This window comes from Geotrypetes seraphini, chromosome 10 (genome assembly GCF_902459505.1).
Source record: "Geotrypetes seraphini chromosome 10, aGeoSer1.1, whole genome shotgun sequence".
NCBI lineage: Eukaryota > Metazoa > Chordata > Amphibia > Gymnophiona > Dermophiidae > Geotrypetes > Geotrypetes seraphini.
This window is the reverse complement of record NC_047093.1, coordinates 94013155-94027741: the sequence shown is the minus strand read 5'-3', so window position 1 is coordinate 94027741 and position 14587 is coordinate 94013155. Positions and strand designations below refer to the sequence as shown.

At 44.9% G+C, this 14587-nt stretch overlaps 1 protein-coding gene across 11 annotated transcripts in view; it reads left to right on the top strand.

Annotated features, from left to right (window-relative positions):
* Nucleotides 1-14587, top strand: part of EHMT1 (euchromatic histone lysine methyltransferase 1) — a 642972-nt gene that overhangs the window by 335325 nt on the left and 293060 nt on the right. For all 11 annotated transcript variants that reach the window (XM_033961438.1, XM_033961434.1, XM_033961436.1 and 8 more), the window contains one exon: nucleotides 10840-10941. In XM_033961438.1, coding sequence (XP_033817329.1) covers nucleotides 10840-10941 — 102 coding nt within the window. The remainder of the gene's footprint in view (nucleotides 1-10839; nucleotides 10942-14587) is intronic.

Below are 14587 nucleotides of genomic sequence, written 5' to 3'. Positions count from 1 at the left end.
TTGCATTATTTGGAGACATCTCATATTCTTTTGTGAGATTGCTAGATACATTACATTACATTACATTACGGATTTCTATTCCGCCTATACCTTGCAGTTCAAGGCGGATTACAAAAGATTTGACTGGACATTTCCAGTGAGGATCACATTACAGAAGATTTGACTGGACATTTTCCAGTGAAGATACATTTTTTTTATTTTTTTATAAGGGGGTAGAATTCTAGGGGACCTTACGGGTTGGATAGTAAACTGACTGTGCCGAACTGAGTGAATTAGCAAATGGAATACAGTTAGAGTAGGCAAGATTACAATCTATTTTAGGGGTCTGTTTACTTGAAATGTGTTTAAGTGGGGTATTTGGGGAGAGTTATCTGGCGGTAGGTGAGTTGTCTGGAGGTAGGTGAATTAGTTGGAGGTATGTGTAGAGGATTTAAGATATTTGGATGAATTTTTTGAAAAGCAGGGTTTTGATTTCTTTATGAAATGTTTTGAAGTTGTCCGAAGTTGTCAGTAAGTTGGAGATGGAATGGTTGAGTTTGGCTGCTTGTGTTGCCAGAAGGTTGTCAAACATTTTCTTGCGTTGTGTACCTTTGAGTGGGGGGAAGGCAAAAGGGTTCGGAGTTCTTCTGTGTCTTGAGGTGGAGATCTGGTTTAAGCGGTTGTTTATGTAGGAGGGGGAAGAGCCGTGTATTGCTTTGAATAATAGGCAGTGGAATTTTAATTGAATTCGTGCTTGTATGGGTAGCCAGTGGGAGTCTAAGAAGGCAGTTGTTATGTGATCATATTTTCTAAGTGAGTAGATCAGTCTGAGGGCGGTGTTTTGTATGGTCTGGAGTTGCTTTATCATAATGGCTGGACAAGGAAGATATAGGGAGTTGCAATAGTCCAGCAGACCTGAGACTAGGGATTGTACAATTAGTCTGAATTGTGTTTGGTTGAAGAATTTTCTGATTTTACGTAGGTTTCTCATGGTGAGAAAAGCTTTCTGGGTCGTCTTATTGATTTGAGACTGCATTGTGCAACATTTGTCTATGGTAACTCCTAGGAGTTTTAATTCGGGTTGTATTGGGTATTTGGTATTTTTGATTATCAGTTCTGTGATGGTAGGAGTTTTGGCCTTTTCGAGCAAAAGGAATTTTGTTTTTTCAGAGTTTAGTTTTAGTTTGTGATCTATCATCCATTTTTTTACAGTATCTAGGGTAGTTTCCAGCTTTGCTGTGGTGGAAGGCTCTGATGGGTCGAAGGGGATGAGTATGGTGATGTCATCTGCGTAGCTAAAGGATGTGACATTTAGGTTATCTAAGGTGGCTCCAAGGGAGGAGATAAAGAGGTTGAAGAGCGTAGGTGAGAGAGGTGATCCTTGTGGGACTCCGCAGGGATTTGCCCATGGTTCTGATTTGATATCATTGTATTTTACTTTATAGGTTCTTGATTTGAGGAACCCTTGAAACCAATTGTAGACTTTGCCTGAGATCCCTATGGCGTCGAGTATCTGTAGTAATAAGGTGTGGTCAACAAGGTCAAATGCTGCAGAGAGGTCGAGTTGTATTAGTATCATCTTTTTTCCTTTACTGATGTGTTGCCGTGCTGTATCAAGAAGTGAGACCAGTAGTGTTTCTGTACTATGGTTAGTTCGAAATCCTGATTGTGAGGGGTGGAGTAGGTTATGTTTTTCCAGATAGTTTGTGAGGTATTGTGTAACTAGGCCTTCTATTATTTTGACGTATATTGGAATTGAAGCAATGGGTCTATAGTTGGAGGGGCTATCTATTGGGCCTTTGTGATCTTTCAAGATTGGGGTGATTAAGATCTCTCCTAGGTCCTGTGGGAATTGGCCTTCTGTTAATGTGGATTGAATCCATAGCATGAGGTTGGTTTTGAATGTGGTGGAGGAGTTTGATAACAGGTAGGTGGGGCAATTATTTAGTGCGCTGGAAGCATGGCTGTATTTATTGTAGAGTCGGTTCATATCCGACCAAAGTAGGATTGGGAAGTTGGACCAGCTTCTGTCTGCTATGATGGCTTCACCTGTTGTTGGGTTAGTTGTTATCTTTTCGAGACGGGTGGGTGTGTTGATGAATGCAGTTCTGATATTGGTGATCTTGTTTTTGAAGTGGTCTGCTAGGTGGATGGCTGTCGGTGGGTGGGTTCCTTGAGTGGCAAGGTAAGGTTTAGTATCAGTGAGGTTCTTTACCAGGTTGAATAGCTTTTTTGCGTCTGGGATTTTTGTGCCTATCATTTTGGAGTAGACAATGTTGCAGTAGTCAAACTGACTCAGTATGAGGAATTGCACTAGGATTCTGAATGTTGACGTATCGAAGTATGATCATCCTCATCCTCTCCTCTCCTCCCTCACACCAGCCACGGTTATATTCAAAAGTACTGTAATGTGCAGGTTATTTGTTTTACATGAATTTTGTGGACTGAATCGTCTGAGTTTCCATTATTTCCCATGGGGAAATTTGCTTTGATATATAAGTGCTTTGAATTACAAGCATGCTTCTGGAATGAATTATGCTTGCAAACCAAGGTTTGCTTGTATTTTCATTTGAGGCTGAAAGAGGAGAATCCAAAGAAAATAGTTCTTGGCAGTAGAGGTGGAGGAAGCAAAGACAGTAAAATAATTCAAGAAAGTATGGGGTAAACAAAATATGCTCTAATTATGAGTAAGAAAAAGTAATGCTGGAAATCACATATGGTCCAAGGTGTTGCAATGAAAAGGAAAAACAGGCAGACTAGATTGGCCTTGTGCACTTTATTTACCATCATGTTCTGGTGCTGGGACTATGTAAAGGCTTTCAGAAAGGAGAATGAAAAAGAAGTTGTGCCATTATTTATGGGTAAAATGAATCACAGATAATGAATGACTCGTGCTTGTGATTATACAGTGATCAGCTGTAGAAGGGATTTGGGATCTATTACTTCAAGCCTTCTTGTTACTCAGTGCTCTTAACATCAAACCATACCTCTTAACTATGTATGCCGTATATTTTTAATAAAAGGCCTGAAATTTTACAGATGTTGTGTTATGCAAAGCTGAGTTTTGGTTTTCAATCAATAAATTAATTTCCAGAGCAATACGTGAGACATCCTAGACAGAGGGGTTATATTCCTATAGCCGTGTGCATCTGCAGGAGGAATCCACTCCAGATTTTTCACTTTGCTTCTGCTGTACTTCACTGGGCTCCTTAGCTCCACCTACAATTCTTTCCTTTTGCATGCATGCTTGCAAGAGTGTTTGTTTTGCTCTCCCCATTTTGTTTGGTGTATTTTCGTCCCTTTTTCAGGAGATTCTGCTGCTTGGAGCATTTTTTCAGCTCTGCCTGATTTAAGAACACACTGTAGCTGACAGGCCGATCCCACTTGGTACTTGCTAGCCAGTCTGCTTACTTTTCTTTGAAGCTCAGGGCCGTCCCCGAAGTTGCTTTCGACTCCTAACTCCTCTCACCTTGGGTTCTGCATCCCCAACCCTATAATGTCATGTCTTTCTGTCCAAGTTAGATTGTGAGCTCTTCTGTATAAATGTGAACATGTACAGTGCTGCATATGCCTTTCAGCGCTATATATGTGATAAATAGTAGTAGTACTGTTAAGCAGGGGCTGAGCACAGGCTGTTGGGCGCCCTTAGGAGACTTGGCATGTGTCTCGCAGGGTGCCGGCTGCGTCTTCTCACCTCCACCCATCATGGTGCACATCTGTTAGTCCACAGGGGTGGAGGTATAGTCAGGCAAAGGATCTGACTGGCAGCCCGAAGATCAGCTTTGCAGAAGCATTCTCAGCATTGAGGCAGTGAATGTCTCATCCAGCTACTGTGAGAGAGCTGAGGCAGGCTACAGCACAGATCTTCAAACAGGTCACAGTGAGTACAGGCTATCACATCCTGTGAGGTGAATCGGGGAAGGTTGGAAAAGTGGAGTTTTAAGTATTTCTGCATATTCCCCTGTGTTCCCCCTCCTGAAAAATCCTAAAATTGCCCTTTTTTTGCCTTTGGGAAATGTGAAAAATATTGCAATTTTGGCATGAATTTCATGATGGCAGCCATCTTGGATTTTTAGCAATCTTTTTTTTCTAAAGCTCTCTGCTTCTCTTAAGCTGCAAATTTTGCCTAGAAACTTGCTAGGATGGAGTCCGTGGGCTCTCCTCATGTGGATTCTTGCCAGGATTGTGCAAATTTAGCGCTTTTAGAGCATACTTGTGCCATGTGGAGCAGGTAGGGGGGGTGGCAGCAGTATTCAGCTTAGCCTCTCCCCTGCTGAAACAGGTGACTAAATGCTCAGCTAGCCTGTCAGGGTGGCCTTCTTTGCTTTTGGGATTCGGCACAGCTGTTAGTTTTGTCTGCCTGGCTGTGGACCCTCCGCAGCTTAAGAAACATGAAATTAAGTCATCCCAGGGTGGCTCTTAGCCCCAGGAGCCAGACATTGTTCAAACTTTATGAAATCTTTGTAGACTGAGTTTCAGAATTGGCGTTCTCCCTCTGCACAGTCCCACTCCGCTTCCTTGTGTTTTTCAGTGGCGTTGATTCTTTGGACCCGCCATTGACTCAGCCTGCCACTGTTTTAGCATTCCCTGACCCTGATCTGCGGGATCCTGTTGCAGATGCTTTGCTTGATGATCCCTTATTTGCAGGTGCAGTACTTCCTGGGGCAGGAGATCAGGGACGGTGGATCTGTGAATCCTTCTGGGGTTTTTGGATCCTGGGGATGATCCCACCATCCTGCGCTTCTTTAAGTCTGCGGCTTTGCTAGACCTTATTTCTGAATCTTTGCAGAAGTTGCATTTGGTCACTCAGTCAGCTCTGTACACTTTTTCCTCTTGGCTTTGTGGTGTGTGCTCACAGTCTGCTGTCTTTCCCTGGCACCCTGATATGAGCATTCTGGTCTCAGAGCAGTTTGACTCTCCGAAGGGTGCTCTTAACATTGCTAGAGCTATGTCACACTTGTATCCGCTGGCACAGAAGTGTCAGCAACTTTTGGGCCAGCCTAGGATAGATTCTTTGGTTTTGCATGTGTCTAACCACACCTCTCTCCCCAGTGAAGGTGATGTGGTGCAAATGGCTATGTAGAACCGCCATGCGGCTGTGGTTCTCTGAGAAACTCTTTGGCGCAGCTGCTTTAGGCATCCAAGCTGCTTTGGCAACATCTTTTGTCCCACACGCCTGTCTCTCTTGACTGCGCACTCTGGAGAGTGAGGCTGTGGATCCTCCTCCCCAACTTCAGATTATATTGCTGACAGATTATATGACCTTAGGTGAGTTTTGGCAGAAGTGTCGGTGTACTCCATCTCTGCTCGCAGGATGTTCTGGATCAGACAGTGGGCTGGTGGTTCCACTTCCAAGGCTACTTTGGCTAGACTGCCCTTTAAGGGGCAGTTATTGTTTGCCAAAGGCCTGGCCGAATTCATGGATTTTGTGATGGACTGTCACCTTCAGACTCTGCCTGATAGCAGACCCATGAACTCTAGAGGTTCTGATTGCTCTAATTTTTGTGGCTCCCGGGCTCCCGATGATGGTATGCTGGCTACAGGCGTTCCCAGCCTTCCACCTTTCGTTCTGCGCCCTCTGCCAAAAAGGCACAATGAAGCCAGGCTGAGAGATGCCCCTATATTGATAGGGTACAGGCTCTCAGTATTTCTTTCTGCCTCGATTCACATTACGTCCAACCAGTGGGTCTTGGACATTGTTCGGTCGGGCTACCAATCCAGTCCAGTTTATATACCGGATCATCCTCCAATTAACAAAGGTTCGACTTGGTTTACACAATAGGAGGTTATAATAGGTTGTAGACAAATCAATGAAACTGACTGCGCAATGTGTGACGGCAGCGAAAAGGGCTAACAGAATGCTAGGAATGATTGAGAATGGGATCACGCCCCCACCTGGAATACTGCATCCAACACTGGTTCCCATACATGAGAAAGGGCATAGTACTACTCTAAAAGGTACAGAGAAGAGCGACAAAAATGGTTAAGGTACTGGGGAAGTTGCTATACAACGAGAGGCTAGAGAAACTACGCCTCTTCTCCCTTGAAAATAGAAGGCAGAAGGGGACAAGATCGAAATATTCAAGATATTGAAGGGAATTGACTTAGTAGAGAAAGAGAGATTGTTCACCCTCTCCAAGGTGAAGAGAATGAGAGGGCACTCGCTAAAGTTAGAAGGGAAAATATTCCGAACGAACGTAAGGAAGTTCTTCTTCACCCAGAGAGTGGTAGAAATCTTGAACGGTCTTCTGGAGGCTGTTATAGGGGAAAGCACCCTTCAGGGATTCAAGACAAGGTTGGATAAGTTCCTACTGGAACAGAACATACGCAAGTAAGGCTAGACTCAAATAGGGCACTGGTCTTTGACCTAAGGGCCACCGTGTGAGTGGACTGCTGGGCATGATGGACCACTGGTCTGACCCAGCAGCGGTAAATCTTATGTTCTCATGTTCTTAAGTAACAACTTTTTGAAGAAGAAAAGTCTTTAGATATTTTCTAAAGACATAAAGATAAAGAGTAGATCTGATTTCAACTGGTAGTTTGTTCCAAAATAGAAGTAAAGATGTATACAAAGGAGCGAGAGTGAAGAACAAATAGCGAAGGACACTGGTGCTAAATGCCTTTTATTATGGATCAAGACTAGACATGATCGTGTTTCGGCCCTAAATGGGCCTGCCTCAGTGTACTACTTTCTAAGTCAATCAGAAACCAATATTGTAAAGCATAGAAGCATAGACATAACGGTCCCAACAGAAAGCTTGGCCACGATCCTTTGGAGGAAATTGTGCACGAGGATTGCAGCCAAGCTTTCTGTTAGGACTGTTATGTCGGCTCTCTGAGCCATTTTCTATGATTTACAATATTGGTTTCTGATTGACTGAGAAGGATAGCACACTTATCACTGTGATTCCAGACTCCTGAGGCAGGCCCATTTGGGGCTGAAACATGATCATGTTGAGTCTTAATACATAATAAAAGGCATTGAGCACCAGTCTTCGCTGTTTTTTCTTCACTTTCCAAGTTTTGGGAAGTTGGTGTATCCTGTTTTCCTGGGACTACAAAGGAGCGAGAGACATAACCTAATGCCTTTATTTCCTTAATTGAAGGTAAAGAAAGTTTTTACATTTGAGAGGTTCTTGGTCTTATAGTTTGTAAAAAATTATGAGAAATAGGGACCAAAGGCAGAAATACTCCATTCAAAATTTTGAACACTATAATAGCACACTTGAACTGAATTCTAAGGTGAACTGGCAACCAATGAAGAGCCCTCAACAAATCAGACACATGATCATGCTTCTTTTTCCTATAATTCAATTTGGCTGCTGTATTTTGGATCAACTGTAACCTCTTCAAGCTGCCTTTAGTTAGGAAAGCGTAAAGAGAGTTGCAATAATCCAGTTGTGCGAATACAATAGACTGGGCCAAAATAGCAAAATGCTACAAACTTCTACAAAATGCTACAAACTGAAATTTGCCCGACCTGTCACAGATTTGTGGACTCTGATTCAGGTTGCCCGGTCACAGCACTCATGGTTCTTGCCACCGTTCAGTGCTTGCTAGATTTTCCCAGCTATAGAGTTGGTGGCACCCGAACACTTGGGCTCAGGCAGACACTCTATATATTTTATCATGCCAAAGAAGGCTCTGAATATTGGAGGCCTATTCTGCATCTTCAGCATATTAATGCATCTCTCAAGGTTCCACGCTTCCTCATGGAGACCGTGCATTCGATCATTGCAGCAGTGGCCCCAAGAGAGTATCTTGCCTCTCTGGATCTCACAGAGGCATACTTGCACATTCCTATTTTCCAGACCGCTGCACATTTTTGTGGTTTTATGTTCTGGAACAGCATTACCAATTCTCGGTTCTGCCTTTTGAACTGGCAGCAGCGCCCTAGACCTTCACCAAGGTGATGGTGGTTGTGGCAGTTTGCCCTTGGAAAATGGGTCTCCAGGTTCACCCTTACTTAGACGACTGGCTCTTCAGAGCTCCCTTGTTGTCCGAGGCATGGTGGAGCAGGTGCTCCAGGTGCTGGAAGATCTGGGTTGGATTTTCAACTTCCATAAGAGCATTCTGACGCCCACGCAATTACTGGAATATCTGAGAGTCCTCTTAGACACAGCTGCGGGCCGTGTCTATCTACCAGAAGCAGGCAGAATCAATGTGCCCAGATTTCTTCCCTTCTAGAGCAGTTGGCCACTTTGTTGTGGGACTATCTTCCAGTTCTGGAATCCATGGTTGCCCTGTTGGATGTGGTTTCTTGGGCAAGTGTGCACATGCGTCCTCTTCAGCATGCTTTGCTTTCTCACTGGGTTCCACACAGGGATGCCTTACAGGTCTGTCTTCCTTGGTCTCTGGAAGCTCAAGCACGCATGGACTGGTGACTTCTCCCGCAGTCACTCCACAAGGGCGTACTGCTGCATATTGCCTCCTGGATTGTGGTGGTGACAGATGCCAGCCTTCGAGGCTGGGGAGCCCACTGCAGTTGTTGTTCTGTTCAGGGATGTTGAATGTCCTCTCAGCGGAAATGGTCAATCAATCAGTTGAAGCTCAGAGCTATTTGGCTAGCTTGGGTGTGATTGCAGAAGATTCTAGAGTACCAAGCGGTTAGGGTCTTCTTCGACAGTGCGATGGCAGTAGCCTATGTTAATCGCCAGGGAGGGACCTAAAGCACCCATCTGGCTCAGGAAGCCTCCCTTCTTTTTCTTTGGACTGAATATCGCCTCTAAGTGCTGACAACAGCACATATAGAGAGAGTCAATAATGTTCAGGCAGATTTCCTCAGCAGACATACTCTGGATCCAAGAAACTGGACTCTTATCTGCAGTGACGTTTTGAGCTATAGTTCAATGCTGGGGTCGGCCACGCTTTGACCTCATGTCCTCTGTGAGAAACAAGACAGTTGATCATTTCTTCAGTTGAGGAAACGAGGGGCTCGATACTTTGGTGCAGCCGTAGTCTCTGGAGATTCTCCTGTATGTCTTTCCTCCTTGATAGGCCAGATCATTCGGTGGATCGTAGTCCATCATTCTGGTGGTTCCAGATTGGCCTCATAGACCGTGGTCTGCAGATCTGATGTTTCTGCGCAGGGGTCGCAGCCTTCGGCTGACCACACATCCTGACCTATTCATACAGGGTCCGGTCTGCATGGAGGATCCGGATCCCTTTGCTGTTATGGCATGGTTCTTGAGTGCGCAGCCTTAGAGCACAAAGGATATTCTCTTATGGTTGTTGATACTCTTCAAAAGTCTGAGAAGTCGTCCAGTTTCTTCTTATGCTAAGGTGTGGAAGGCCTTCCCACATTGGTTCACTCAGGACCAAGTGGACATTTATTCAGCTCCAACCTCACTTATTCTCGCCTTTCTTCAGGCTGGCCTGGATAGATGCCTCACTGTGGTATCTCATAGGGTTCAGGTGGCTGGGCTCTCTTGTTTAAATCCCGGAATTGTTGATCCTTGCTGGCATCTCATCCTGACGTTGCTAGAATTCCGAAGGGGGCTCTTAACCTTTCCCTTCCTGGGACCTTATCCTGGTGCTGTCTAGCTTTATCAGGGCTCCTTTTGAGCCCCTTCGAGAGGTTTCTCTCTCGGACTTGACATGCAGGACTGTTTTTCTGGTGGTCATTACTTTGGCGCAACGTGTGTCAGAGCTACAGGCTCTTGCTTGCAGAGAACCTTTTTCCTTATCTCAGTCTGGGACAGCAGTTGCTTCCTTCCTTCCTGCTGAAGATTGTTTTGCCTTTTCATGTTAATCAGGAGATACGCTTGCCTGCTTTTCAGCCTACTGGTTCCAGAATACAAGATCATCTGTTGAAGAAACTGGATGTGCGCAGAGTGCTGCTGCATTATCTGGAGGTTACTAATGAGTTTCCTCTCTCTGATCATTTGTTTGTGCTGACTAATTTGGATAGGTAGGGTGCTCCTGTTTCCAAGGCCACGATTTCTAGATGGATCTGTAGGGTCATTTCATCAGCCTACATTCTTTCGGGGAAACAGTCCCCTGTTTTCCGTCAAGGCGCATTCTACCAGGAATATGGCTTCTTCGTGGGCTGCAGCTGAAGCTGTCTCCCCTGTGGTGATTTGCAGGGCAGTAACAGGTTTTCCAGAGTGATTGTAGCAGCAAGACAGGACTATGCCTTAGAGGTCCTCAGTCTTAAGGGTTGGCGCAGCAAGCCCGTCCTAGCTTTTTGGGGACTGCTTTTGTACGTCCCATCTGTCTAAAATGTCTCACTTATTGCACTGGAAAAAGAGATTATGTACTTACCCTGGTAATCTCTTTTCCAGTAGATAGGTGAGACATTCTAGATTCCTGCCCAGTCCTTCCTGTGCCTGTCTCCTGTTTCAATCTGTTATGCTTCTCCCAGTTGATTCTTGGATGCCTGTCAGGGGGCTGGAAGGAATGCTGTATATATGTTTCCATTTTATTTGGCGTGGTTTTGAGCTCCTTTGAGGCCTTTGTTGGCGGTTGACATTACTGTAAGATTTACTTCTTGAGCTCAACAGTTTGTTGCCAAGCCTGTTGCTACAGGTGCTTCTACTTCACGTGTATTGGGTGGCTCGCAGTGCTTGGGTACTAACTGTAGGTGGAGCTAAGGAGCCCAGTGAAGTACAGCAGAAGCAAAGTAAAAAATCTGGAGTGGATTCCTTCTGCAGATGCACTTGGCTATTGAGATATAACCTATCTCCTAGAAAAGAGCTTACTAGAGTAAGTACATAATCTTTTTTTTTTTTTTACATTTTCATACATAAATTTGACAAGGCTAGGGGCCCTATGCAAAACTACCAGTCTGTAATGAGTACACACATAGCTATGAGGTGTATATTTTACTGTATCTGTTCATTTTTAAACTGCTTGGTACAGGTTCAGAGGTAGATGGCCAAGAGAATAATCTGGAATACACCGAAGTTTCTCTGGACTCGCTGGATCTTGGAGTAAAGGGAATTCTGTCTTCACGATCAAAAGGTAAACATTGTTTTTTGGCCACAGTTAGATTACTTGTTATTTATTCTGTGCAGTCAAGTGTCCTGCTGATTATTATCTGTCTGAAGAAGTCTACCGTATTTTCACATAGATAATGCGCACCCGTGTAAAACGCGCACACGGGTATAGCGCGCGAAAAACACAAATTTATGTACAGAAGTTTTTATATACCGCACACACCCGTATACCGCGCATGCTGCCCGACTCTCCTTTCGCCCGCCCCGACTCTCTTTTCGCCCGCCCCGACTCTCTTTTCGCCCGCCCCGACTCTCCTTTCCCCCTTGAAGTCCTGTCCCTACCCTGAAAGCCTGATGCCCCCCCCGATGTCCGATTCACCCCCCCGCAGGACCGCTCGCACCCCCACCCTGAAGGACCGCTCGCACGCACCTGCACCCCCACCCTGAAGGACCGCTCGCACCTCCACCCCGAAGGAGCGCTCGTACTCCCACCCCGAAGGACCGCTCGCACCCCCACCCGAAGGACCGCTCGCACCCCCACAGCCTCCCCCCCTCCCCCATGGAGAAGCTGTCTACCTTGTTTCCGGATGCCAGCGAGCCCAGCTGTTTCCTCTGCCGGCGGTCCCGCCCCTTCTCTGAGCCCTGCTGCGCTGCTTTTTCTTCCGGCGGTCCCGCCCTTTCTCTGACGTCAGAGAAAGGGCGGGACTGCCTGAAGAGGAAGCAGTGCAGCACAGGGCTCTGAGAAGGGGCAGGACCGCCAGCAGAGGAAGCAGCTGGTCTGGCATCCGGAAACAAGGTAGACAGCTTCTCCATGGGGGAGGGGGGAGGCTGTGGGGGTGCGAGCGGTCCTTCGGGGTGGGAGTTCGAGCGCTCCTTCCGAGTGATGAATCGGGGGGGGGGGGGAACTATATAAAAAATTTTTTGTACAACACGCTCACGCGTATAACGCGCAAGGGTATGCGCGGTATGTAAAAACCACGTATAACGCGCGTGTTATATGCGAGAAAATACGGTATTTCTCTAGTCCCTGTCATTTGAGAGCCTTTTCCATCATAAAATTCGGATGATCACTGCTTTGAAAGCAAAGCAAATAGAATGTTAGGAATTTATGAGGAAAGGAATGGAAAACAAAGATGAGAATGTTTTAATGCCATTGTATCGCTCTATGATGCAGCCGTGCTTTGAATACTGCTCACTTCATCTCAAAAAAGATATAGTGGAATTAGAAAAGATGCAGAGAAGGGCACAAAAATAATAAAAGGGATGGGATGACTTCCCTATGAGAGAAAGGCTAAAGTGGCTAGGGCACTAGCCTAGAGAAGAGATGGCTCAGTGGTCTGAAGAATACTGAGTGGAGTGGAACAGATAGATGTGAATCACTTGTTTATGCTTTACAAAAATGCTAGGACTAGGGGACATGCAATGAAGCTACTAAGTAGTAGATCTAAAACAAACTGAGGGGGGGGGGAGATATATTTTCACTCAACGTATAATTAAACTGTGGAATTCATTGCTGGAGAATGTGATGAAATCAGTTAGCTTAGCAGGGTTTAAAAAAGATTTGGATAATTTCCTAAAACAAAGTCCATAAGCTGCTATTAAGATAGACTTGGGGAAATCCACTGCCTTTTCCTAGAATATGCAGCATTAAATCTTTTTTACTCCTTGGGATCTTGCAGGTACTTGTGACTTGGGTTGGCCTCTGTTGGAAATAGGATACTGGACTTGATGAACCTTCAGTCTGTCCTCGTATAACAACTCTTATGTTCTTATGAATCCAAAATCATCTCTCAAAAAGTTCCAAGATGTGACTGAAAAAAAAGATTACTTTTACTTTTAGTCTAGATCAGTGGTTCCCAACCCTGTCCTGGAGGATCACCAGCCAGTCAGGTTTTCAGGATAGCCCTAATGAATATGCATGGAGCAGATTTGCATGTCTGTCACCTCCATTATATGCAGATCTCTCTCATGTATATTCATTAGGGTTATCCCGAAATCCCGACTGGCTGGTGGTCCTCCAGGACAGGGTTGGAAACCACTGGTCTTGATTTTTCTCTGCTATTTGTTTTTCAGTGCTAATGATGTCCCTGTAATTAAAACATAAATATAAGAATAGCCTTACTGGTTCAGACAATGGTCTAGCTCAGTATCCTGTCTTCATGATGGCCTATCCAGGTCACAAGTACCTGGCAAAAACCCAAATAGTAGCAACATTTCATGCTGCCGATTTCTGGGCAAGCAGTGACTTCCCCCATGTCTGACTCAATAGCAGACTATATACCTTTCCTCCAGGAACTTGTCCAAACCTTTTTAAAAATCAGCTATGTTAACCACTGTTATCACATCCTTTGGCAACAAGTTCCAGAGCTTAAATATTTCTCTATATTGATTGTAAAATTATTTTCCTTTAACTTCAAGTGTTCCCTAATCTTTGTAATGTTTAATGGAGTAAAAAATCATTCTACTTGAACCCATTCTATACCACTCAGAATTTTGTAGACTTCAATCATATCTCCCCACAGCCATCTATTTTCCAAGCTGAAGATCCCTAGCCTGGAGGAGTTGCCGTACAACGAAAGATTAGAGAAACTCGGCCTCTTCTCCCTTGAACAGAGGAGATTGAGAGGGGACATGATTGAAACATTCAAGGTACTGAAGGGAATAGACTTGGTGGAAAAGGACAGGTTGTTCACTCTGTCCAAGGTAGGGAGAACGAGAGGGCACTCTCTAAAATTGAAAGGGGATAGATTCCGTACGAACGTAAGGAAGTTCTTCTTCACCCAGAGAGTGGTAGAAAACTGGAACGCTCCTCCAGAGTCTGTCCAGGGATTCAAGACAAAGTTAGCCAATTCCTGCTGAACCAGAACGTATGCAGGTAGGGCTAGTCTCAGGGCGCTGGTCTTTGAGCAGAAGGCCACCGCGTGAGCGGACTGCTGGACATGATGGACCACTGGTCTGACCTAGCAGCAGCAATTCTTATATTTAGTCTTTCCTCATATGAGAGGAGTTGTATTCCCTTTATCATCTTAGACGCTGTTCTTTCAACCTTTTCTAATTCTGCTATATCTTTTTTTAAGATAAAGTGACCAGAATTGAATGCAATACCATAGAGCGATGCAGAGGCATTATAACATTCTTAGTCTTGTGTACCATCCATTTTCTAATAATTCCTAGCATCTTGTTTGCTGTTTTGGTTACCACCGCACATTGGGCGTAAGGTTTCAGTGTACTATCTACAACAGTGTCTCTCAAATTTTATACGAGCCAGGGCACACTTAAAGGTAGTGGCCATGTCTCGAGCCACCCAGAAGTGCGTGGAAGTCACCGTGATGATATCACGTGCAAGCGTGACATCATCATGCTGACATCCACGCATGCGCAGAGGCCCTGAAATGCCAGTAAGGGTGCTAGCAGGGAAGTCTAACAAATATCAACTGAGTACCCCCAACCACAGACCTCCCAAGCTCCACCCTAGACCCACCCAAGCTCTTCCCCAGATCCCGCCCCCTTTACTAATTGTAATGCAATTTTTTCCATTCATTTCTCATATGCATACAATATACACAGCAGATATAAATTCTCAAAACTGATACATTTCAATTGAAAATAAAATCATTTTCCCTACCTTTGTTGTCTGGTAACTTTATTTTTCTGTGCTTTTTAACTGTTTC